The following is a 23849-nucleotide window of genomic DNA, read 5'->3' on the forward strand; positions in this document are numbered from 1 at the left end:
TATTAAGATTCTGAGCTACGAAACTCATTTTTATTCTTTTAAAAAGTTAATTGCCTACTGGAATATTCTTTTATTATAAATGATGCCGTGAACAAACAGAAGTCAATCTAATATTAATTGAAATTGTGTTAAAAAAGTTTAATTCTCTTACACGAGTTCACAAATGCAGACGAAAACATGAAATGTGATGAACATTAATAATAAATAGGAATCCCTTACCTCAAACTTTGTTCAAATGTAAGAGACCACGACGTCCACTGGCAAAGATTACAGATTTCTTAATAATTCCTATATAAGAAAAGAACTTGTGATGTTCTAAAAGGTTTTAACAGCACGAAATTGTCTACTCTGCGACGCACTTCTTCTACAAGCGACTCACAGCTCAGCTCTTAACAGAATGACGAAAGCGGATTGTTGAAGGCGATAATTAAACACAACAATGCCGAGTAAACAGATGACGTAACAATTAGTTTCTTAGGTAACATAACCATTGTTGTCGATCCATATTTACATATTGTTGGTAGTTAAAAAATACAATGAGAATTACTCTAACTTATAATTTAGTTACATTCAATAATTAATTCTAAGTTCTTTTCCTATAAGAAGAGAACACGTTTAAAAATAATGAGAAGATTGCAATTTCATTGCCCTTATTTAAAAATAACGCCCGGTTTTATTTTACTTGATTAATTTTAAAGATGATTTTTGAGGGGCCCGGGCGCTGGGTCAGAGAAAATGTTTCCCTCGTTCGAATCCCGGGAAAGATGTTTTCTGTTGTTCGGATAGCGACCACTAGGGACGAATGGCGCTAAGGCAAATTCTGTTCTTGTTCCTGGGAAAGATTTGACTGACTAAGGTCACAAGCCCGAAAACTGTCTGAGACCCAGAAGATGAATTTGTAAGGACCCGTCTTATTTCCTCCTTAGTAAATACCGCAGAGTCTACCGGCCATGTGTAGACTCGAAATTGAGGGTTGACATTTCTTTACTCGTTCGCTTGTGGCCCGTGAAGAAGAAACGTGGCCCGATTATTCATTAAGACAAATGAGAGAACACAGGAAGGTCAGAACTCTGGGGAAAGTGTCCTGAGTTCGATTTCCGGCTAGGGCGGTTCCTTTAACACCGAAACTAAGCGAGACAGAACAATGGCGCCAGGATCAGAGTTTTTGCCTCCAAGAGGAGATTACGGAAACGGAGGCCTCGACACTGGGTTCGACTCCTGACAAGAAGAATGGTTTATGTTGACAGGAACGCAACTGCGTTAAGAGAGCGAAAATCTTTCGTTTCGGAGAGGAAATTACAGGATCTAAGGTCACAGACCCGAGTCTCTCTTAAGAAAACACCATTCCTGCGTAAGAATCGCTTTGCTGGAAATGGTAAATGAGCCTCATGATTTAAACGAGGGTTTTGATCAGGGCGAAAGCCTTGACGATCTGTTGCTGCTGCTGATGAGAATTATCGCGTGAGGCAACTCGTCCTTCTTGGAAAGAATTTTGGTTGGAGAGTTGTCTGGAATTTGAACCCATAAGTCGCTCACGTCAGCTGAAGGACTCAATGATTTGAAGTTGGCGGGCCGTCCTCCTTTTGAACTATACTCTTGTATTTGCCTTACAACTGAGGAAAAGCTCGGAAAACCTCACTCATCCCCAAATTTCTACTAGCGCCAAGTAAAACCTCTTTATCGAAATAGTCATTACCCAATTAAATTTCAAATGTGTCTAGTCTAAATAAATCATGTCTCGGATCCATCAAAAAGATTTTCCGGCGCTTTTATCAAAGCAGGATCTACGATTTTAATTCCCAGAAACAGAATTTACGTTCCCTCAATATAACGCCAGCAGTTAATAAGAAGATTTCACACTTGTCAGTTGGTTCATCATCGTTTAAAACCGAAAAGCAACAAGCGACTTTGGCTCCTGTTACGCATTGAACTCAAGTTCTTAGTTTTCACGACACTTCGTGCATGAACCATCAGCTTTAGCAACTTTAACGCTGCATTCTGTATTTATGGGTTGCACTGCAAGCAGTATGGAACAGGGGAACCGCAGGGACCACGTGTGTCGGCAGACGTAGAAGGCCCACTCCGGGAACCGATGGCATCTTTGGCCGGGGGAGAGAATGCCGTAGTGGAAAGAACGATGATAACGAATTGCAAAAATCACAAGCAGACTTGCGAGCTACAATTTGGGACGCTTTTCTATAACATAGAAAGGAGAGGGAGAGAATCAGGCAGGAGGACGGAGATACGAATGAGGGTATTGTAAATCGTATAGAATCAACTGCAGACAGATTATCCAGAGAAATGGCGAGTCTTAGAGAAGGTACCCGACGTGAAATTAAACTTGTAAACGAGAAAGTTGAGCGAAAGTTTGCCAGAGTGAATGAGCAGATGCGAGAGATCATGGCGGAAACCAGGCGAATTAATGAACAAATGAACAAAGAAATAGTCGAGCATAGGCGAGATGTAGACAGTGAGTTAGAGACTTTTCGGCAGGAATTGCAAAATTTTAGAAAGGAGATGGAAATTATCCCCGTCACTGCAATTGAGGACGAGGCTAAATTACGTAGACTGCGAGATCGTGTGGACCCTGCGGAGGATAGTCAATCCAAGATAGAGGAAGTAACGTCTAGATTAGGCAAAATGGAGGAGAAATTATCAGGTGCTCGTAGACGTTCGGACCAGCCAACTACCAGTGAGAAAGACAGGCCCTCTAGTGACAATTCAAATGGTTAGTTCCCGGGACCTCAACCCAATCAGTAACGCCTGTTTGCAGAGAGAACGCGAAGTTAGATTAAGTACATGTCGGATGGACCTGTAGATTGTAGCAGCGACAATACAACTACTACGCAGGGATTGGTTAAGCAAGGCCCGTCGCAGTGTCACGTGCGCACTTGTTAGATCTTGTGCTTCCAACTTACAGCGACCGTTCTAAACAGATTCGGTTCGACTCCCGATTGCTTTTAAGTCAGAAACGGATGGCTATGCTAAACAATGGTGCACGGCGATACACAAAGATTTGAAGAGTTATGAGCCGTTCAAGGTCGCCATAACCCAATTGCTGTGGGATCAGCAGATACAAGCGATGTTCGCTGTACCAGGACAAGTTTGAGAAGAACAAAAAAAGCAAGTCGGAACACTTCTTGAGATAAGCCTTGTTAGCAGAGAATCTATCGCCGGCGTTGTCCGAGGCAGACAATAGAAGCGTTGACAGCCAATTATCCCGTGTACGTTCAAAGATCGTTTTTGTCGGCGAGCGTGAGAACTACAGGAGTTTGCTGTGTTGAGCAAGGGGATAGGTTACAAAACTTGTAAGTTTGGGGTGTGCTGTTTGTTATGAATTTGGATTTGCTTGCAAAAATCTCAAGCCCAGTAGATGACAGATTTGTTGATTTACTTGGCTGGATTTTTTCTTTTTCGACTAAAGTGCTTTGAACACGTGATTTTGGTTAAAGATTGTTTTCCTGGAAATGAAATGATGTCTGTTTGGTGGACCACTTTGGCTGCTTCCTCATAAATATATTTTTGCATAATCACCTCGTTCCTCTCATCTTGGGCTCCCATATCCCCTACCAGTTAAACCCTCTGTAATTTATTTTAGAGGGCAGAAATCAGTTAGGTAAAGCATAGAATACCAAACCCGTTTATGCCAATCATTTATTTCTACAACTCAAAACTACTGTAACAATCGGCTGGTTCTCGAACTGCCGACGTCGACCTCCGCAGTCTCTCGCACGTTAACTCCTCAGCTACGAGGCGTGTGGTATATTTTGATTCTGGTTCGATCAGTTATGTCGATGCGATACGTAGTTTATTGGTTCGCTACTAGATTTCGTTGTGGCCAAGTTAGCAGAGAGTGAAAGGAAGTCAGAAGTTGGTAAGATTTGTTGCGTGATCTAGTCTTTGGAGTCTTGGAGGTGTGGTGTGACTGGCGTATGAAGTTTATGTTTAGCGAGTTGTTAGTGTTTTGCCTTGTGGGGAGATATTTGCGTGATAAATGTATGTGAGTTCATAATGGCAAATATTCAGTCTTGAAATGCCATAATGCAAGAATCATTGCTGTAAGTTTCTGTGTGCGAACGGTGATCTTCGTGGCTGTTATTATGTTACGGAATAAGAGACTGGAAATTAGGGGATGTTCTCGTTAGTCGGTTGAGGTTATGTGACGATGATTAAATAGACGCCACGAGGCATTGATAAGTGACATTTATATACTCAGAATTGTTTATTATTTGCGGGTTTGGTGCCTTGTACAGTTACTTGAAGAATTTCAATATGTTCGCCTTGGAATGTGAATTATGCTTGTTTAGCAATGCTGCATGTGTGGTGTGTCCCCAGAACAAAAGAACATATTCAATCAACTGCGTCATATGAATGCTGTTTGGGTGGATAAACGTGATAGTTAAAAATGAATGCATTTTGTCTTCTGAGAATAGCTGAGAGAAGAATCTTAATTAATCCTTGGGATTCTACTGAGGGGAAAGCTGTCTGTCATCTGACCAGCCTACTGCTTGCCAGGAAATCAGTGGAGTATGTTCAGTACACTTGGCAGGCTCACTTAATATCACAACAGGAAATTGGCTGTGATCACGAAGGGCACTCATGTCTGCTACAGATTTATCTGTCTCTTCTTGATGTGCATTGTGTAAGTACACGAGCAATATGATGTATTAGATGTGCTTGTCATGTAATAGAGTTAAGTCTGCCAAGAATATGTGGCACTGTTTATCATAACAGTGTCGTTTGTAACTTGGTTGTATTTCCTGGTGATCAGATTTTAAATATCACCATATTTGTGGAAAGAAGAAAGGCTTTAAAGCACAGTGAAACTAAAATCAGTGGCAACTGAAGTTGCATAGGACTGATGTGTGTGTGTGTGTGTGTGTGTGTGTGTGTGGGAAGGAGTGGCAGAGTTTTTAGTAAAAATTTTATGATGTGGTGTGGCATAATGTCAGCCCACATGTCTAACGTTTTTTTTTTTTTGCAATTTGGGGGAGGGGGGGAAAAGAAATGTTCCAGTATGAATCTGTGAGATAGGGAGGTTACTTTTTGTTTCACAGTCGTGACGTATATTAGAAGTGTTAACTTGTGAATGGGTTGGTAGTGAACATGACAAAATCTGTCTTTTGAAAATGGAAGGTGCGTGCTTATTGGCTAAGGTAGAAGTGTTAACTGTGTGTTCTTAGAGGAGTGTGATACATGTATGGTGGAATCTTTATTTTTTGAATGTGAATGTATTTTTTTTCTAGGAGTAGCAGATTACATGAAATAGAATGATCCTTCTGAGCGGCATGCTGTATGTAACCTGACCTTCATACAGCTTGCCATAGAAGCAGTAGCAACAGTTGGCAGACTGACTTGATATCAGAACAGGAAACCTGCTGGGAGCATGGAGGAATCCTTGTCCGCAAGGGATTCATCTCTGTCTGAACTTGGCATGTGTTGTGTAAGTACATGAGCATTAGGATGTATTTGATGTGCTTGTCTTATGAGAGACTTAAGTCTGACCAATATTATATGTGGTACTGTAAATGAGTACAGTGGCATTTGTAACCTTGTTATATTTTGTGGTGCTCTTAATTCTAATAATGCCATATTTGTGAGAGAAAAGTGATTTTAATGCATAACACAGAATATAGATTTACTTGCAAATGTGAATGTGAATATAGTGTAACAATTGTGGTATTAACAGCCCAAATTTATCAGTGATGATTTGTAAGTGACAAGGTGTCAATTCAGAAGGAATGTCTTTAAATTGTGTGGGGAGTTGAATAAAAGAGAGGTTATGTTTGAAAAACATTGATAAGAATCTGCTGTTTTTGTAAGCTTGAATAATCCTAGAATGTGTTCTGGATACTCCTATATATTTCCGGCATGAACCTCTTCTGCACAAGAATGTAGGATTTAAATTCCATGCTACAGGCTGCCAGTCACACTCCAGGATTTGAAACATATGCCTACGGCCTAAGGAAAATACATGTCAAGAGTCAGAATGCAACTCTGCTGCGGTTTGCACTGCCATGATTTTTTCAAATGACGTGATCATAGAAACAGGATTCTTCATTAGGTCTACAAATAAGGCTTTTATATTGATTACAGAGCGAGATGACCAATGTCTTGCCACCTTACCTCTTTTATGAGCTGAAAAACTTCATTGGATCTATGATGTTGCAGTTGGAATGGTGGATACTGAATCAACTAGTTTGTAATGTTGTTCAAAAAATATGGCCATACTGTTGCGAAGAAACTACTCTGTTTTGCACAATGAGGTAAGTAACCAGAGACATAAAGGACAGTTTGTTTTTCAGCAATGCAAAATCAAAAAATACACGGGCAGTTTTTGTGTATGCTGTTCAGGAAAGGCAGCCATAAACTTGTGTATGTAGAATTTGTCACTTATGTAGTAACAGCAAAATTCATGTTTCTGTACTTCAGAAACAAGCTGATGGATGACTGATTTGGTTATCAATAATTTTGTAGAAAGGTTTTCTGTACTTCTCTTCTGCAGAATTTCTTATGTCAGGATTTTCCTTCTTCATTTCCCTGGTTTTTGTCAGAAAATTAAGAACAGTGTGTCATGTTCATTTTGCATGTGACTTTGAATTTCTCTTATTTTGTGAATAAAATCTGTACCCAGACCTTCTGTCTGTAATATATGAACCAAAATGTAAGAATTTGTTAACACAGAAAGAAAGGATTCTAGCAATAAGACCTGTTACTATCATGAATGTACCTCATGACAAAATGAAGGTCAGAAGTTTCAGCCAATCTTAGGTGGTTCTTGAATTTGTCTTCAGATGTCACCTAGCTCACTTCATGGAGGGCTTTTAACAAATCCTTTTGAATTGCCTTTGGAAACAGTTCTCATTCAGCAGAGGATCATAATGATCTAGCAGTTCGAAAGATTCTGTACAATTACTTCTGTCAAGGGGCAACTCAGATTATTCTTGACCTCTCAATGGCAGTTCTTGATCTGGCAAGTCGTGTAACCCATTTCAAAATTTTTCTCAGTTTCTACAAACTCTTTTATTATATTCTGAACTACTAAATGTAAGTTGGATCTCCAGAAGCTCATAATTTCTTTGGTGGCTTAAATAAAGAATGACCATCGTGTACTGTAAATGTTTTTGCCGAAGATTTGTGTTTTTCTTTTCTTTTCGTGAAGCACGTAAGTCATATGGTTGTTAAAGGCCCCTGAAATTCAAAACATTTCAACTTTTTTGAAACATCAAACATTGTCAGCAAATCAGTTTTTCTCAGATTGTTGCAAGCTGTTAACCATTGGTAAAAATAATATTGCAAAGCAAAGGTTCCCGGTGTACATTTTGTTTTCCTTATATTCACTCTTAGGGTTGTATGTAGGTTGGCAGTCTCTCCCATATTTCAATGTTTTTAGTTTCTCCAAGAATGTTCTTCTTGACAATAGTTTTTCTAAAAAACATGGAATAGCATTTCTATCTAGTTTCCAAAAACTGACTGTTTAGTAACAAAGGGTTTTAGGATGCCAAAAATATTATTCTTAAAACAAAGGGACTAATTTAATGTCATTACAAGAAAGGAAAAGTACTTGCACAGTACACAGCTCAACTGAGATATTTTTTGGTGGGGACCACACAGTCTACCCATGTTTAAAGAGCAAATTCTCTAAGTTTCCTTGTTTGTGAGGCACAAATGAATGCGAAGCCTGGAAACTCTGATCCTCTAGTGCATGAAAACGTGGTCAAATGATGTAGCAGTTAAGTTGCATACTTCATAAAGCCACGTCCAAGCAAACAGTAAAGCTTCTGCGGAATGGAGAAGAGAAAACATCTCATATTCCTCCAGTTTTAGTAGACTGGTGGCACAACTACTAGCCAGACCACTGAGGACAATATCCCAATCCATTTCACGTACCTGCATTTATCCTGAAAGAAGAAAGTGGTGTATGTTAAATGTTTTGCTACTCAAACAGTCCTTAAGAAGTATACTTATAATTACTGTTCCCCACTGCTGCCATCATCAGCTGATTTGACATGGTCAGGATTGCTGTCACATGAGTGGTCATCCTCTGTGCCATCAACTTCTTAAAACTCTTTTTCAAGTTAACACAAGCAGCATGAATGCCCATTCACTTTTTATCAACGTGCAAAACTGTTAAGTGTTGAGCCACTTGATTTTCGTTGTTGGTGTGAATGAATGCTTTCAAAAATTCAACCATCACTTGTTTTGTCTTTCATTGCAGCTTCAAATGGCTTATGTATAGATGCAGCATGCATGTCCATTTCTCCAGGGATGACAACTTGATTTATATTTCTGAGTCTTCCGTCATATGCGAAAAGTACCCGTGTACACTGAAGTTGTGCTTGGCTTGGCTTCTGGGTATGTTAATGAATTCTGTTGCCAAATTTCTTACAAATAAACCTTATATCCGAAGTTTGGCTTTATTTTCCCTCTCTTGGAAGGAAATGCATGGGGTATATGAGAGAATGTGATAACATTGGGAAACAGATTTATATGTACAGATTGTGGTCTTCTGGATTATGACACTATGCAGTCACATTGCCATTGTTTTCTAGGAATGTGAAGATGGAGGCAGTATGTACCTTTGAAATGGTGGTAAGCAACACAACATGCTATAAGTTGTGAGGTAGCTGGTGAGATAACTTAAGATAACGCAGAAAGTTTTCTTGTAAAATTTATTATATGTAGGGTATACCATTGAATATGCAACCTAGTATCATGTACCATGGTACAAAAATGGAATCAGAAGCATATTCCTCCCAGCGTAATGAACTCTCTCAACCTTCCCCATGACATTCCATTGCCCTTGCTCACAGCTGTTGGGCTGTGCGTGTGCAAACAAGGTGTATCATGAGCAGAAGATGTTTATTCTCAAGCATTTCTTTGCACCAGAATAATTTTCAGCTGTTTGTTAGGCATTTAGCAATGCATATCCTCTGATGGAAGTGCAAAATAAGACAATACACAGAAAGTTAACAAAGTTTTGGGACAGAGAAAGTGTTTGTCTGTGACAAGTGTTAATCGAGTGACAATATGCCTCAAATTATGGCCGTACAAATTTAAAATAGTTCATCATCTGTAGTAGCAGAATGCAGCTTTAATATTGCCATTTGTTTCATAATTTTGTTTTCTAGGAGTTTCATGTATAGGAGCTGGGGCTTCATTTTAAATGGAATTCCCTGTAATTTGCTTCTTTTGGAACTACATCTGGAAAATAATTTTTAAGCAACTGGTTAGTACATTCCATTGTATTGTAACACTTGGTTTTTGGTGGTTTATGATCATAAGTATTTCTGCTGTATGGATATTTTTTAAGTGCCATTGATAGCTCAGTCAGTATAGTGACTAGCTACGGGCTGGACGACCGGGGTTCGATCCCCGACGGGGGCAGAGGATTTTTCCTCTAGCCTCTGCGTCCAGACCGGCTCTGGGGCCCACCCAGCCTCCTCTACAATGGGTACCGGGATCCTTTCCCGGGGGTAAAGCCGGCCGGGGCGTGATGCTGACCACTCACCCCCATCTAGTGCCGAGGTCAAGGAAGAGAGGAGCTATACCTCCTCTCACCCCAAACGCCTACATGGCGTATAGTGGGACAAACTTTACATTGCATTATCTTTCCACTGTAAGTGATAGCTGTGTCTCGTCACAAAATACTTTGAGTCAAATGAGGAAGGAGTTGCTCGCTCCCTTGCAGTACTCGAATATGGTGCAGTGTAATACTTCATTCTGTATTAGACACGGATGGTTTCAGCGATGAAGATGGATGTCTTACGTCATCCGGGCGACGATGATGGAAGCAGCAAGGACCTCTGAAATGTTGGCAAACTTCTACCAGACTACAGAACACAGAAGACAGTCATTTTCAGACCCACTGCCATGAAAACCTCAAACCCTAAATAGTTTCAGTGATCTTGTAGCAGTTTTCATGGTCCCTTTTGATACACCTGTTTTATTGTGCAAGACCCATTTGAGCTTTGCAAGGTGAATGGTAATGCCATTCTTTTCTTCTGTTAATACTTGATACTGACATTTTGTTGTCCTAATGTCAGCTCTTGTTTAGTAAGATTCTGTGTAGTCACACTGTTTCAGCAGGGGAAGTTGAACACCAAAGACTGTTCTTACGATTTTTCTGTCACACTTTGTGCTTATTGTTTAAGCTTTTCTGCATCCAGCAGTGAGTCACACATGAATATTGCAAAGAAGTATAATACCACTTTTTCACTGCTAACATGGCATTAGTGTCAGTGACCAATGCAGTATTACATGTAGAAGAAAGGTCATGACACATCACATCTGCAAAATATTTATCCTTCGGGGAGTTTCTGCATCTTTTGCGCAGCATTATATTCTGTTGAACATAAATCTGTGATGTTCAAAATCTTTATCTTATGCTTTATTTATTTTGTAAAATTATTGCAGATATGTTCCAAGGGACTTTCTTTCACTTTGCTAAATTACAACTTCCATTCTTTAAAAGCAATTCAGTCTGTGAAAATAAAAAGGCCTCGAGATCCGGTCCCACATTCTTCCATTACAATTAGGACTGTCTGTCCTATAGAAGTTTCACATCTCTCTTGTGAAATACTTTCGCATTTCGTAACCAAAGCAGTTAAGAAGCAGGATTGGTGCGTGAAGTCTTCTTTCAGGTCTGGCTTATGATCTGTTAAGCTGATTCTGTATTTGATTTTATATCGGAAACATGAATTGAGTTCCCGTTTGATTAGAGCTGTCTCATTTTCCTATTACTCTGTATGTGCCTTAACGAAATTAAAGTTCTTGGTTTTGTGTATTTTGTGGTAGTATTCGAACTTTTTCATTAAAATACATAAAAGTACCTTACGAAATACCACAAATAAATAAATACATCTGTTAACTGAAAGCATGGCATTTGAAGAGGTTGTGAAACCGTTCGCTTTCTTCTTTGCTTTGTTGCCAAGATGGGTTTGGTTTCGATGAAGGGATTTATGAGACTTTTATGCTGGGTTTGCGGGATTTAATTAAAGATCGCCTCAGCTGAGGCTTTAGGTATTTATTTTCAGGTGATTGCTTATTTAAATTCTCCGCGCGATAGTGGTCAAAGTTAATGTAATACACCGATGAGTCCGTGATACCGTTTCAACTTGCAACAACTGATAGCTGATAACTGACGACTCCTCTCAAAAGAAGTCTGCGTCTCAAATAAATTAATTTCCCCACTCATTCCGAAATCTGAAATTTTGTAACATCATTGGTTCGACTTCCCTTAGTTTTGTGATTGGTGGGATATTTTAAATTCAAGTCTCTGATTGGTCGGTTCGATACCCGAGGTCAACTCTGACAGTTTACATCGCGTGGTGACGCTAGGTCACTTATGCCTACTCTTGCATAAACCCAATTAATAGGGATCGGACCTCCCAGAGGTGAAATCCTACAATGACCAGTTGAAAGATATTTCGAACTTCTTGGATGTGGATTTTTCGAAAGGACAGCTGACTGACAAATGTTCCACTGACCCTTCGCGACATGTGCGGGAGTGAATGTATTGAAAACGGAAACATTGCTTCATCCTTGATGGGTGGTCATAGTCCGAGCTCGACTTCATGGCTAGACGATTACAGTTGGTTCTTCCTCAGGCACATGGCACAATTATCCGGTATATTGGGGCATATCAGCCAAATGAATTTTCAAAATTCTTTTTAAAATATCACACGTAGATCAGAAATCGATACAAAATTCACAGTCTCTTGCCTTCATAATGACGTTTTTGTAAACGATGGTCATGAATCTTCCCCTAATACCATGAAGACGGTTTCGTAACTCGAAACATGTCGCCACAAGTGGATTTATTTAATACAAGACGCAAGGTGAAACTGCTCTGTGTTGATGAATGGTAATATTTTAGATAAAAATAAACGTCTGTAAAATAATTAATTTCAATAAGACTTCTTGAGCAGAAAATAACGAGGCGAAATAATTTTTCCTTCTTTGCTGCAAACAATACTTCTCTTTATTTTTTTTTGTAGCTCCTACATCAATTCCTAGTTTTCTACATAATTTTCGTAAGGAAAGAAATTAAAATGAATGTGTTCATCGTGGTTGTAATAAACTGCAAACTACTGATTTTCCTGTGCCAGTCCAGGTTCGTGGTTCGAGTCCCGAACGGGCTGAAGTTAAAATGAAAAGGGTAAACCTGGCTTTGGCATATTATTCCGGTTTGTACAAACGAAGGAGGCGCGATGAGATTATATTTGGAACGCCTTACTTCATCCAAATGTGAATGATTTTATGAATTTTGGCTTTGTTAATTTATTGGATTGGAAGAGAGTGGCGACAGTCAGTCGCTTCAACGTCTTTCCTCGAGACCTTCCGTGACACTCACAAAGCTTTCGCCTCGTAAAAGTTGTTTACGAGGCGAAAACTTAAGCCTTTCCAGATATAGAATGACGTTTGCCCTAGAACAGACGCCTCACTGCGACTGGGACCAGAATATGGCTTTTCGGAGCGTTTTCAACGTTATGGGGTGATTTTGGGGGACGAATCGGATCGCCATATTAAATACAAAATTTAAGTTGCGGGGGTATTTATAGCGCGTTTGTGTTGTTGCGGGGTCTTTAAAAGTGTCGGTCTTCAAGTCGTGCAGACGTGTTTTGTTCGAAAAGTTTCAGTACATAAACAGCCCATTCATTGCACTGCCTGAATATGAACATAATTGTGTCTTTTCATCAGCGTGTCTCAATTCGTGAATAAATTGAGTGACAGCAACTGTGTCGTGAAGAATTTCACCACCTCAGCGACTTCGCTGCCCTCCCGCGAGCGCCGCTCCAATTAAGGCCTCTCCGTATATTCCCTGAGAGTCGGAGATCCTCGCCCACCGACTGACCCTATGTCAAGGTATCCTGAGAAAACCTTTAACCCTCTCCGCGCACCGAAGTAACAAACGTTTTAACCGCACCAGCGCCGGCCTAGCTACTGGGTTCGAACCCGTGGCTACATCAGCAGATGGACGGTTACATTCCGAATCCAACATTCCTTTGCATTTCGCCTCCATCGATTTGTCTCTGTGCTTGTAGGCGTAGTCGCTTGCATTCGGTAGGTTCCTGATGACACAAGTCGACATCCCGGATCTACGAACATTCATGTCTGCCGCCTCGTGCCTGCAATTTGAAATATTAAAAGTGAAAACAAACCCTCTTTCATCGTCCATTAGTATAATCTACACTCAAGACAATTTTTACCACATTTCGCGGACACAGTTACAGAAAATATGTCTATATATATACTTTTACTTTTGGGGTTCTAAAATATCAGAGATTTCGGTGTAGAATAAGAATAAAAGAATTATCTTTGTGAGTCGTAAAATGTTTTGCCCTACAAATATCCATGTCTGATGGGTTGGCTCTGCCTTTATGTAGGATGGGAAACTGCTTGAAGCTAAGGGCACAGCTTCCACCGAAATGTCGTTGCTTATAATTTGTTTCCAGAAAACCTTAACAAAAATTCCCCCAATCGGAATTCATTCCCACACCATATTTCAGAACAGTTCCCACGTGATCTTTCTTTCACTCATGCACATAAAACCCCGGCCAACGTCCTATTATAACGTAAAACATTTTATTACAATCAGAGTGGAGGGAGAGGTTACCACTATTTTAATAGGCTGTCAAATGAGTTGTGTTCTGGCTAGCGACGTTTCGAACACTTCATTAAGCCATTACCTTCGGTCAGAATAATAAATTTAATCACACGCTTTTTTGGAGAGATACGCGTGTCTTGTTTGATACATGAGCCCTTAACAATATTTCCCTCTTTTAGCAATATATTTTGAAAAAAAAAATTTGTTCCACCAAAAATAGTTCTGCTACACATAAGGCAGACAAAAACCATAATAAAATGAATTTCTGTGTAAATTCTGACTCTTGCACAAACAAGTATGAATAAATTTGTCTTCTGAGATGTTTTTGGAGCTGCTTACTAACTCCGTCAACAGATGGTAGGAGACTGCGTGGTCAAACACGCCAAGAGAAAGCCATTTGTAAATAAACCTCCGTCAGAAATGGGAACATGAGACTGATAGGCGTCGTTAAACCTGAAACTGGAATAGCACTTTGATGAAATCCTATGATTATGGCGATGCTGATGTGCTGAACGCCAGACACTTCCTGCCCAAGAGAGAGCCACTGATCAAAGAAACTTAGTCAAAGAGGTTCTTATTAATGCAGTCACGGCTCACGTCTGATTAGCATTTTCTAGTCATTTGCTCTCTGCTTTATAGATTCTGCTTGTCCGCAACATCGCCCTGCCTGCGTTCATTCAACCCCCTTCCTCTCAGACATTATTCGTGCGTTGTATTCGAGGCCCTGAGTAAGCAGTATGAACCTCTGAAACGTCGGTCAGTTTCTTCGACACTACAAGGCCCTGCATCCGCAAGATCGCGGATACCTTGACCGGAAATAATTCACTTCCTAGAGCTTTTCGAAAGTAACAGTTTGTGATTGTACAGCCCTGAACAATCATACAAAGAAACAAACCATCGATTTTCCTTGTCATTGAAACATGTGACGTGGGGGAAGTTGCCATATTTATAATAATCACAGATGACGAAGATCATATCGTCGACGACTTGTGCGTAACCTGGATGGCAGTCCATGCCAGGGATCACGGTCCAGGTGTCTTCTGCAGGGTCATATTTTTCGGTACTGAGTTCAAATGATGTCTCGTTGTGTCCTGCACACACACACATTCAGTAACAGGTCACAGCATATAAAAAAGCTGCCAAACGAAACTTATTCTAACCCCATTCAGTGGGGCCCGTCTTGATATTCATTACTTTGTCAAATGGCCACGAAATGTTTGAACTTTATAGAACCACAAGATTCATCACCTTATTCACAAATGTCTGTAGTTGAACCCTTTCCAAATACTCGAGTTAATTAAAACATTTTAATATTATCCTTCCTTTTACGCCAATGTGTCACAAGTGGAATCTTTTCTTCAAGATTACCAATTACAAATTTCTAGATGTTTGTATTTCCCGTAACTTCGATGCTTCAAACTCCGTCCGTCTTTACGCTCTTAAAATTTGCAATTCCGTAAACGGAACGAATGAATGAAATACAACAAAGAAAATTCATTCCCTCTTGCATTGTCAGTATTAGCACCAGGAACAGCTACAACTTTATTTTCGTACTTGAAGCAAAGACTGCGAAGGGACTGCTTTAAACCATCGGCTTTTTGGGGATAACAGCGCGGCAAACTGAAATTTCCTTGCTACAAGAACGAAATATTTACCTTTAAAACTGGGACTGCGTGACAAATGGGGCATAATTTACTTGAGATACAACAAGAGATTACGCGTTGTTAGTTAGTTAGTTAGTTAGTTAGTTAGTTAAGTGTTCTTTTTGGAAAATGTAATCGAAACCACGAATGTAGGTAAAATTAGTGACAAACTAACTCTGTAATGACGGGAGAAAAATTCTGTTCTTTAAATTTCAAGAACTCAAAAATAATAGGAAAACATTTCACAACAGCAAGTTCTGTAAAAATGATAGAGGAACATCACTCAGAATGTCCAGAGTTCTCACCCAGGGCGTACAGGAAGCCATGGAAGGCGACGCAGGAAAAAGAGGCACGTCGAGAAAACATTGGAGCAACGAACGTCCATCGGTCGGTGTCCGGATCATAAACTTCCACCGAGTTTAGAATAGTACCAACACTACATCCACCAGCGACGTATATTTTGTCTGTAAAAACAAATTAGCCATATGACACGAACTGTACACATATTTGGTGTAGGGAGAGGCGTTAAGTCTGGTCCATGCAGAGCACAGACATGGGACAATTCGTACTTAAATTTGTAAATCTATTAAGTCCCCCTTCGAGTCACAGAAACTGCACAGACACGGCTGTCTCTGTTCATTTGTTTCTTTGTTTCGAATGCAGACCATCGGCGTGTCAAAGGAAACGAGTTTAACTGATAAAATTTAACATAAACAGCATAAAATGCTTAAATTAATGCATAATGGAAATGATGGTAAGTTACGTCTTCTGTGAAATGAATTTTATTAAATTTGGTATCAGAGATGTACGGAACGAGCTGCCAAGCGGTGCTCTACATATATAATACAGTGTGCTATTTACATGAGATTGTTAACTGTCTCAAAAACATATTACATCTGTATTATTTGAGAGCCAGTTTGATAGTTTGATGGTTGTTTGAATTCACTCCAAGTGTACACTAAAAAAGGCAGAAGACGACGCACAGGGACAGCTTACGAAAGCAGAAGAATCCATCACGCACTCAGAACTTCAAGCCGTTGCAGTCTGTGAAATAACGAAGTCCGTAGCACGGATAAAAGAAAGAGATAATGAAAGAATATGGGACGATGGAGGGAGGGAAACTAAGTTCAAGAGCGAAGAGGAATGCCTTGAAGATGAAGGCATGAAGTTCGTCTGAAACGTCGGCAGAAGGCAAACGGCAACCATCTTCGTACTCCCCGCCGTGAGAACCTCAAATCCCGTGATTCCTTCAACATTTCTTGCGTCGTTACACACGGACAGACAGACGCCTCGCCTTCTGCACTAATTCACAAATTTCTGTTTCACAGCTTTTACGTACCATTCAGTGCAGCCGCACTTGCATAGCTTCGCCCTGTGTTCATTGGAGCGATCAAAGACCACTGGTCCGTCTTGGGGTCGTATCTTTCCGCCGTTCTTTTATAACCACAACCGCCCATGGCGTACACTGAACCTCGCAGAACTGCCACACTTAAAGAGCATCTGAAACGAAAAAAATTACAATCTCTGCTATGCTCATTTATTGCTGATTCAGATACATTTCCTCTCGCAGAACGCAATTGTTCGCTGGTCATTGTTGAATCTTAATTAAAAGGAATTAAGAAGCAAATCGCATTCTTAAAACGAACTTTGTCGCAAACGTCCTCCGACCTATTCATACTTTGAACGATGCTCCTGTATGTGAGTGGTTCAATTTTACATCCCCTGCCCACATTTATATCTTGACTAAGACAGCAACTATCAGTTTTTTAAGAATGACTCTTTTGCAAGGAGTTTCTTATTTACGAAACTGCATCTTACCTTCGGGCATTCATAGGCGCCACCTCTCGGCATGTCTTCGTAACAGCGTTGAAGCAACGGCATGAGCACAAGGTTTCTATGCCGTCGAAACCACCGATGACGTAAATGTCGAAACCGACAACTGCCGTGCAATGGTCCATTCGCGGACCGATCGAGTCGACTCCCTCCACCTGCAGGAACGACAGGTTATGGCTTTACGTTTCTTTGGGTCACTTGGTCTACTGATGAGAAGTCCTTGCATTAGAGTCCAAGCGACCAACCACCGGAGCAGAGGTGCAACTCCCAAAAGTGGACCGAAATTGCTACCCCGTGGAGGGTGGCACTCGACAAAGACCGTGAGAAATTAACTTGGAGCAAAGGTGGAAACAGGAAGACCCGAAGAGAAGCTCTCGTCAAGTACGACAGACAAACGTAGAATCAATTTCTCATCAACAGCTGACATTTCAGGTTCGTACTTTGGGAAGGACAGATGTTGGTGTTTTGGGTTTTATCGACGCAGAGATGGAGGCAGTACGTCCCCCACCCCACCCCAAAGCCTTCTATTTCACGAGGCGTGACCACGCAGATGGCCAACATCGACACTGATCAGTGCTTTATTTATTACGTTGAAATCCACTGACGATCAACGATGTCTAAAATCAGCAGACAGGTTGCCATGACAGTTGAAGTAGGACGCTTATTGTAAACGGTATTTAAGGAAAACTTCAGATCCGTCGTCGATTCCTATTAGAACTTACATTTTACACGAGACTCAGCATTTGAGTAATTTATTTATTCTTTTTAATTCATGTGTTTGGAGCTTCTCTTAAAAAAGGGTTCAGTGCAATGGAAATAAACGAACACGAAATAAAGAGGCAATGAAGTCCTCGTGATTAAGCTTAAATAAACAATTACTTAGTAACAATAAGGAAAAGTAGTTTTTCTCGGAGGCGTCATTTAACAACCCACGGTAAGAGTAGAATTTTGCGCATCTCACCACAGTCCACCGGTCTGCTCGTGCGTCGTACGCTTCGATCACATCTGTCCGGCGTCCGTCGCAACGCCCACCAACAGCAAATAGAATGTCCCGTGGGATTCGCGGGCGGGCAATCCTTGGTGTCACGAAATCCTTGTCGTCCTTCGACAACCTTTTCGCGTCGTCCAGGAATTTGAGCGTCTCCGAGATCAAGGGTCTGCACGCCTTATTCTTCCTCACGTACGGGTGTTTTATTACCTGTTGAACAGTTCAATGTGAACCTTATGAACGTTTAGGAAGGGATGCCATGTTCCATTGCAGAGGAGACAAGAAATTCACACATAATTTGGTTGGAAAATCACCGAAATAGACTGTTGTATATATACAGGAAAATGTGTTTTTTGGTTTTGTAACGACGCTCTTAAAAAATGCACAGTTTGAGAAGAGAAGCGAAAACAAAGTTAAATCGATCTTAGAGAAAACTATTGAAATGTGTTTCAACCGAAAGTGAAATACTTCGGTAAGGGTTTCATTTTGAGTTACATTCAAAAACTGTATTTTATTTCTCGTCTCTCCCGTGCGAAATGCACGCTTCGATAACCACATTCTTTTTGATTCGATAACTTTAATTAATCGTCAAAATTACGTAGCATCGAAAGAAAATTATGACAATTAGTTGCTTCGAGTGTCAAGGGACGCAACCTTCTGCATGTTGATGGTTGGGTGGAAGGTCCGTCAACACAACACCGTGTGATTGTGTTCGATGTCTATTATGAGGCATTGCATGTTTCGACCTTATTTGGTCATCATCAGGTGGTTCTCTTTACGTGTTGGAAATTAGTAGATACGAATGATAAATTTTAAAGACATTTGACGCAGATAACATTTTCATGAATCCGTGCGATTGTATCGCACTTATTCGTAAAATGTGAGTGGCTGAAATTACAGGGCATTTGACTTAGAGTAGAAACTTTTTTCCTCTCGGGTTAAAGCGCATGATGAATTGCAAGAAAGAATATGGCTACTACCAAATTTTAAAATATTAGAATGTTAGAGCTGTCTATGAGTTTGAAGCCATTCGGGTAATTTACTCTTGGAAGTAGAACGAAGGCTTCTTGCTGAACTTTTCCGATATCTGTTGTCCCTATGTGGTCAATCAGCTGAAGATTATCACGCTGATGTCATCTCGGGTTGACTATATATATATATATATATATATATATATATATATATATATATATATATCGTCGGAGATGAGTGAAATTGTTATAGCAGCTAAGATACGCTTCTTATGGTTGTAGGATCTTTGGTTAAGTAGAACGCTGCGCCATAAGACGTGATTTATCAGTTGGAGGATTTTCCTGTTCGAGCTGAGTGGACGTTTGAATGTAGTTGACGGTGGAATGCTATAGTTGAACTGAAACACGTAATGGATCTTAATATAAGCTGAGACTGAAATAAAAGACTGTAGCACAGACGATGAATAAAGGACGATTATTAACTCCAACCATATTTCTGCATAAAAGGACGAATCGAATATTTGTTTTGCACATACACACGCGTATGCGAGCGTGTTACCAGCGGCATACGACAGGAAGTTACTGTAACCATGACAACTAAGTTAATCTGCAGATTTCTTACGCAGGAAATTTTGCGCGGAATAAGGCATTCAAATCATTGTGTAAATTTAACGATGTTATCGTAAGATTTTAAACAGAATTGGAATGTGTCAACAGATTCTGTTAAAACGTATCAGTATTAAATATAATGAACGAGCTGGAACTGCGAACAGACAGACAGACGAGCTTACACGTGACGAAGAAAAAGGCTCCCGATTTGCATTAATTAGTTACGAACAAGTGCGAATATGGAATTAAAAATGCAGGTTTCACTTCCCGTAAACATCCACGATTTCAGGGGCATACTGACCTTCTTCTTGAAAAATTTTGCGTCAAGGAGTCCCAGTCTGACGCCCTTCAGAAGGTCCGCGATGTGACCATTCCTGTTGTCCGGGTCGTGGTTGATCCACCGGAGAATGCACTCCCACACAAATGTCTCGTCCTCCACGGCCAGTTCATCGGCCTCGATTATCGCTTGCAGCTCCTCTACAGGCAGTTCCAGCAGTTCTTCGCTCTTCTGAGACACTTCCACGAATTGGCGCAGAACGAAGCGACGAGCACGAGTCTCAAGGTCGGCGATTAAGTGAAACCTGCAACAGCGAGGGTAAGAGCCGACTCAGAATCGATCTCCTTCGAACTCTCACACATTGAAACACTGCAGGAAGAACTGGATTCTGAAGTGCTAAAACACCACAGTATTTCGCCTGAAGTTTTTACCTTAGCCGTTTGAAGCCCGAATGAGCGAGACTGAGACCAGACTCGTGGAGAGGCTACGACGATGGATGATCTGTTTAACCGTGGCAAAATAGAAAGTTTTCGGCTCTGAAGGTACCCAGGCAATGCCCGCTCGTCCTCGTGATAAGGTTATAGGTTGAAACAAGGGCACGGCGTACGCAAGTGAAGAAGGCCACTGCCTTCTTCACTTGAGAAGTTTAGAATTTTGAATTCTGGCTTTAAACTTGGCGAAACGACGTTTTGGTAACTGCGTGTGTTGTGAAACCTCGTGTAACCGGACTATATGAGGGGAACCGCGGGTCAAATGAGCGAGGGAAAGGGGAACGTGGTCATGGAATTGAACAAATAAATAGAGACTCAATACAGATTTTAGTCGCCAACGAATGATGCGGACGTGTCGCACGCACAAGCCGACGGCAAAGTCACTCGTGAGCGCTGTTCGAGGGAGTCCCTGTACTAAAAGAGTGAATTTATCAGTCATTTTGTCCATCGCATGAACTGAAGTTTCCGGTGTGATTCTGCCGATGTCAATTGATTTGCTTGCTGTGTTGACCTGAACAAGAAGGAGTAAGAGTTCAGCGTTCACGGGACCCAGCGTCTTTGTCTTTGCTCGACAATAACCAATTCTCTAAATGTTCTGAAGTGTTCATAATAATCAGCAAAATCTGGAACGAGGTTAGATCAATGAACTGTACCGCGTGGACATCGCTTTATGCACTTTCGTCGGTGGAATCCAATCACAACCGATCTGGTTGATATTCGGTCGCTTAATGCGGGAATCGGATTATCGAGTCTCGGTTTACAGAGGTTTTACTGTATGCAGAAATATGTCGGGCTGAATGTTGATTTTGGTGTTGGGAGGATTATGTAAGAAGCAAGAAATTCCGCAGAGAAAGAAAGAAAGAAAAAAGGAAAGGAAGAGAGAGGAAGACAGATTTAATTATGACTCTGCAATAGATCGCGATTAACGTTCCATATGGTGAAATTATTCATCTGCTGATCATAATGACGATCAAAACATATGCAGTTAATCAGAAAACTTAAATTACAGGGACGTTAATAATTACCCGCCAAACATTATAATTTTCTGAGTCCTCAGTCAGAGAATTTAATCTCCAACGCGGCTGCTGTCTTGAGTAAAGGTCATTCGCTCCAGCGACGAAGGCTGGCGTCACAGCAAATGACAAATTATCATCAATTACCTTGCGACACGCAAGATGCTGATACAGTTGTCGACGGCCATCGCGTCCATGAGGAAGTCGCAGCAGAGTTTAGGAACGTCCGGAATACACAAGTACTCAGCCGTCTCGAGCAGCTGACGCGCGTTGTCGGAGCGGATGTCCACCTCGCGAGAATAAACATAATCCAGTATCTGGGTCATCATGTCTGAGCTGACTCCGTGGAGGAAAACTTCAGTCTCCTCACTGGTGTGCAGTGTTGTCGTGAAGAGAGTCCTGAAACGTCGATTTGGAGAAACGGCGAGCAGAAAATTACAAGTCATGCTCAAAAAGTTTAAGTTTTTATGACTCACGTAGCCAAATAAAAGTATCCTTACGTCAATGTGGTGGATGAATTTTTGTTACTTGAATAATTAAAAAATTCCCAGAATAAGTACGAATGGGACCGGATTAACTGCGAGAGGCTCAAAATCGGGCGAAGGCTTAGCAGAATTTAACTTAAAAATCGGAAATCAAGCAGCGAACATTTGAACTATAGAATGGCCACCCTCGTTTCTTAAGTACCCTTGACTCCTTCAAGAGATATCTGAGGTTATAACAAATATTACAGGAATTTTAAAGTCAAATAATATTTCAACATACATCGCGGGCTGTACATTCCACTGATTGATCAGTTCGTAATATCAAATCTATTTGTTCTGTAAAAACATTTTTCCGACAATAAACAACTGAAAAGAAAAGCCGATGTTTCTACGAGGCCTTTAAGAAGTGATCACCAACCAGCAAAGAATTTCCTAACACAAATTAAGGGATTTTCAGTGCAAGACAAACGGAAAGATTTCGTTGTTGGAAAACTGAAAAAGGGGCACAGCTCGTAACAAGACGTGAGAAACATCTTTATTTAAAACACAAGCAAAATAACGTTTGCATAAATTCTCGATCGAGTTTCTCCTACCAATGAAACATTTCTCGCGAAGATCTTTGTTACAGTTTGTTATATTTCAGATAGAGCAACACACAGAAGCTTTCAATGTTCCGGGCAATACCAACTTTCTTCTGGACTTTGTCGGTCGTCTTTATGTATTAAAACCAAGACCGTTTGGAAATGGATTGTTTCTATTTCTCCCTCCAGATCGATTGACTGTCTCCTTGGTACAACCGCACTTAAAAGTTAGTACAAAAGACCACGTACGTCTTCTGCGATGTTGCTTCGTGTTATCTCGTAGAAATTATCGGACGTTTCAGAGGCGCTTACTGCCTCCATCATCAAGGAAAAAGGCAGTAAGTACGTCTGAAATGCCACTCAGTTTCTACGGCGCAACGTCCAGAAGACATTCTTCTTCTGCTTCCTCTCCGCCGTGAGATTTCATGACAATGAACGAATAACAAAAGACATTCAGCCGTATAAAAATACAGGTTTCTGCAGCAAAGAGGATAAAACATTTCACACACGAATCGATGTCTATTATGTCCTTATTTCACGTGTTAATTAACCACGTCAGCCAAAAAACAAACCTGAAATATTCGCTACGCATCGACAGAATCACTCTGTGGACTGGAAAGACGCCGCCGTCCTCCGACCTCAACACCGCGTCACACAAGAAGTTCCTTTCTCTCAGCTCGTTCAGACGGACCAATGCTTTGGTGCACGTGCACCTGACGCCATCTTGCTCAGGACAGCCGCTTTCTCGCTTAACCTCCATCTCCTGAAAAGACAGTCGATCGCTGTTACAAATTTTTCTTTACACTGATGCGTGTGCACATCAACTGGGAGTGACTGAGAGGGAACACGATACTGAGAAGAATATCTGGTCCGGAGAGCAGAATGGCGAAAATTGCATAATATGGAGCTTTATAGGTCTCTTCACTAATTAATAAATTGTAGGCTGTCAGATCGAAGGTGATTAGATGGGCTGGGACACATGGCAGAGACAAGAAATGCAACTTTTTAATCGGTAGACCTGAAAGGAAAAGGTCACTTTAAAGTCCTATACGTTGCTGGGATAATATTAAAATCGATCTTAGAGACATGTGGTATGAAATTGTGGCTTGTGGATGTGGCTTAGAGGCGGAGTCTTGTAAACACGGGCACAAAACTTCATGTTTCATAAAAGGAGAGACATTTGATCACCTGGGCTACTGTTAGATTCTCAAGCAGGGCTTCCGCTCCATGGACTCAGTTTGCTTCTTTGTTATAGAAATGCCTGTTGAGATTCAATACAAAACGACAAAGCTCTAAATGTGACTGATCTAACGAACTTCATAGACGGCTTACCGAACCCGAAGGTTCAT

At 40.8% G+C, this 23849-nt stretch overlaps 2 protein-coding genes across 7 annotated transcripts in view; one reads left to right on the forward strand and one right to left on the reverse strand.

Moving 5' to 3' along the window:
* Positions 1–23849, reverse strand: part of LOC147873165 (kelch-like protein 10) — a 38056-nt gene that overhangs the window by 12392 nt on the left and 1815 nt on the right. Inside the window, exons 2-10 of one of the 2 annotated variants that reach the window (XM_087353061.1) lie at positions 23073–23263; positions 21582–21833; positions 19955–20234; positions 18047–18283; positions 17071–17240; positions 16592–16752; positions 15558–15716; positions 14505–14700; positions 11725–13130 (exon numbers count right to left, since the gene is read on the reverse strand). In XM_087353061.1, coding sequence (XP_087209187.1) covers positions 12863–13130; positions 14505–14700; positions 15558–15716; positions 16592–16752; positions 17071–17240; positions 18047–18283; positions 19955–20234; positions 21582–21833; positions 23073–23260 — 1911 coding nt within the window. In that variant the 5' untranslated portion in view covers positions 23261–23263 and the 3' untranslated portion in view covers positions 11725–12862. Of the gene's footprint in view, positions 1–11724; positions 13131–14504; positions 14701–15557; positions 15717–16591; positions 16753–17070; positions 17241–18046; positions 18284–19954; positions 20235–21581; positions 21834–23072; positions 23264–23849 lie in introns of those variants that run through there. The other variant, XM_087353062.1, reaches the window with a different exon arrangement.
* Positions 3886–10786, forward strand: LOC147873166 (uncharacterized). 5 transcript variants are annotated; one of them, XM_087353067.1, is made up of 6 exons: positions 3889–4642; positions 5247–5443; positions 6097–6266; positions 8219–8355; positions 8553–8592; positions 9749–10786. In XM_087353067.1, exons 2-5 carry the CDS (start codon positions 5387–5389, stop codon positions 8558–8560), a joined length of 372 nt encoding a protein of 123 aa, XP_087209193.1. In that variant the 5' UTR covers positions 3889–4642; positions 5247–5386; the 3' UTR covers positions 8561–8592; positions 9749–10786. The 5 variants fall into 5 exon arrangements, with proteins under 5 accessions (XP_087209194.1, XP_087209193.1, XP_087209191.1 ...); XM_087353068.1 differs by lacking the exon at positions 8219–8355 and having other exon boundaries at positions 3886–4642; XM_087353065.1 differs by lacking the exon at positions 8553–8592.

The sequence above is a fragment of the Zootermopsis nevadensis genome, unplaced genomic scaffold, assembly GCF_977971745.1.
Source record: "Zootermopsis nevadensis isolate Lab colony 2312 unplaced genomic scaffold, Znev_1.0 Znev_ptg000021l, whole genome shotgun sequence".
Classification (NCBI taxonomy): domain Eukaryota; kingdom Metazoa; phylum Arthropoda; class Insecta; order Blattodea; family Termopsidae; genus Zootermopsis; species Zootermopsis nevadensis.

Excerpts from the sequence above, each read along its gene's own strand:
- LOC147873166 (XM_087353064.1), top strand. The coding sequence starts at position 5,387 with ATGGAGGAATCCTTGTCCGCAAGGGATTCATCTCTGTCTGAACTTGGC. Across the intron at positions 5,444-6,096 it reads CTGAACTTGGCATGTGTTGT|AGCGAGATGACCAATGTCTT; the intron begins GTAAGTACATGA and ends TATTGATTACAG. Across the intron at positions 6,267-8,218 it reads ACTCTGTTTTGCACAATGAG|CTTCAAATGGCTTATGTATA; the intron begins GTAAGTAACCAG and ends CTTTCATTGCAG.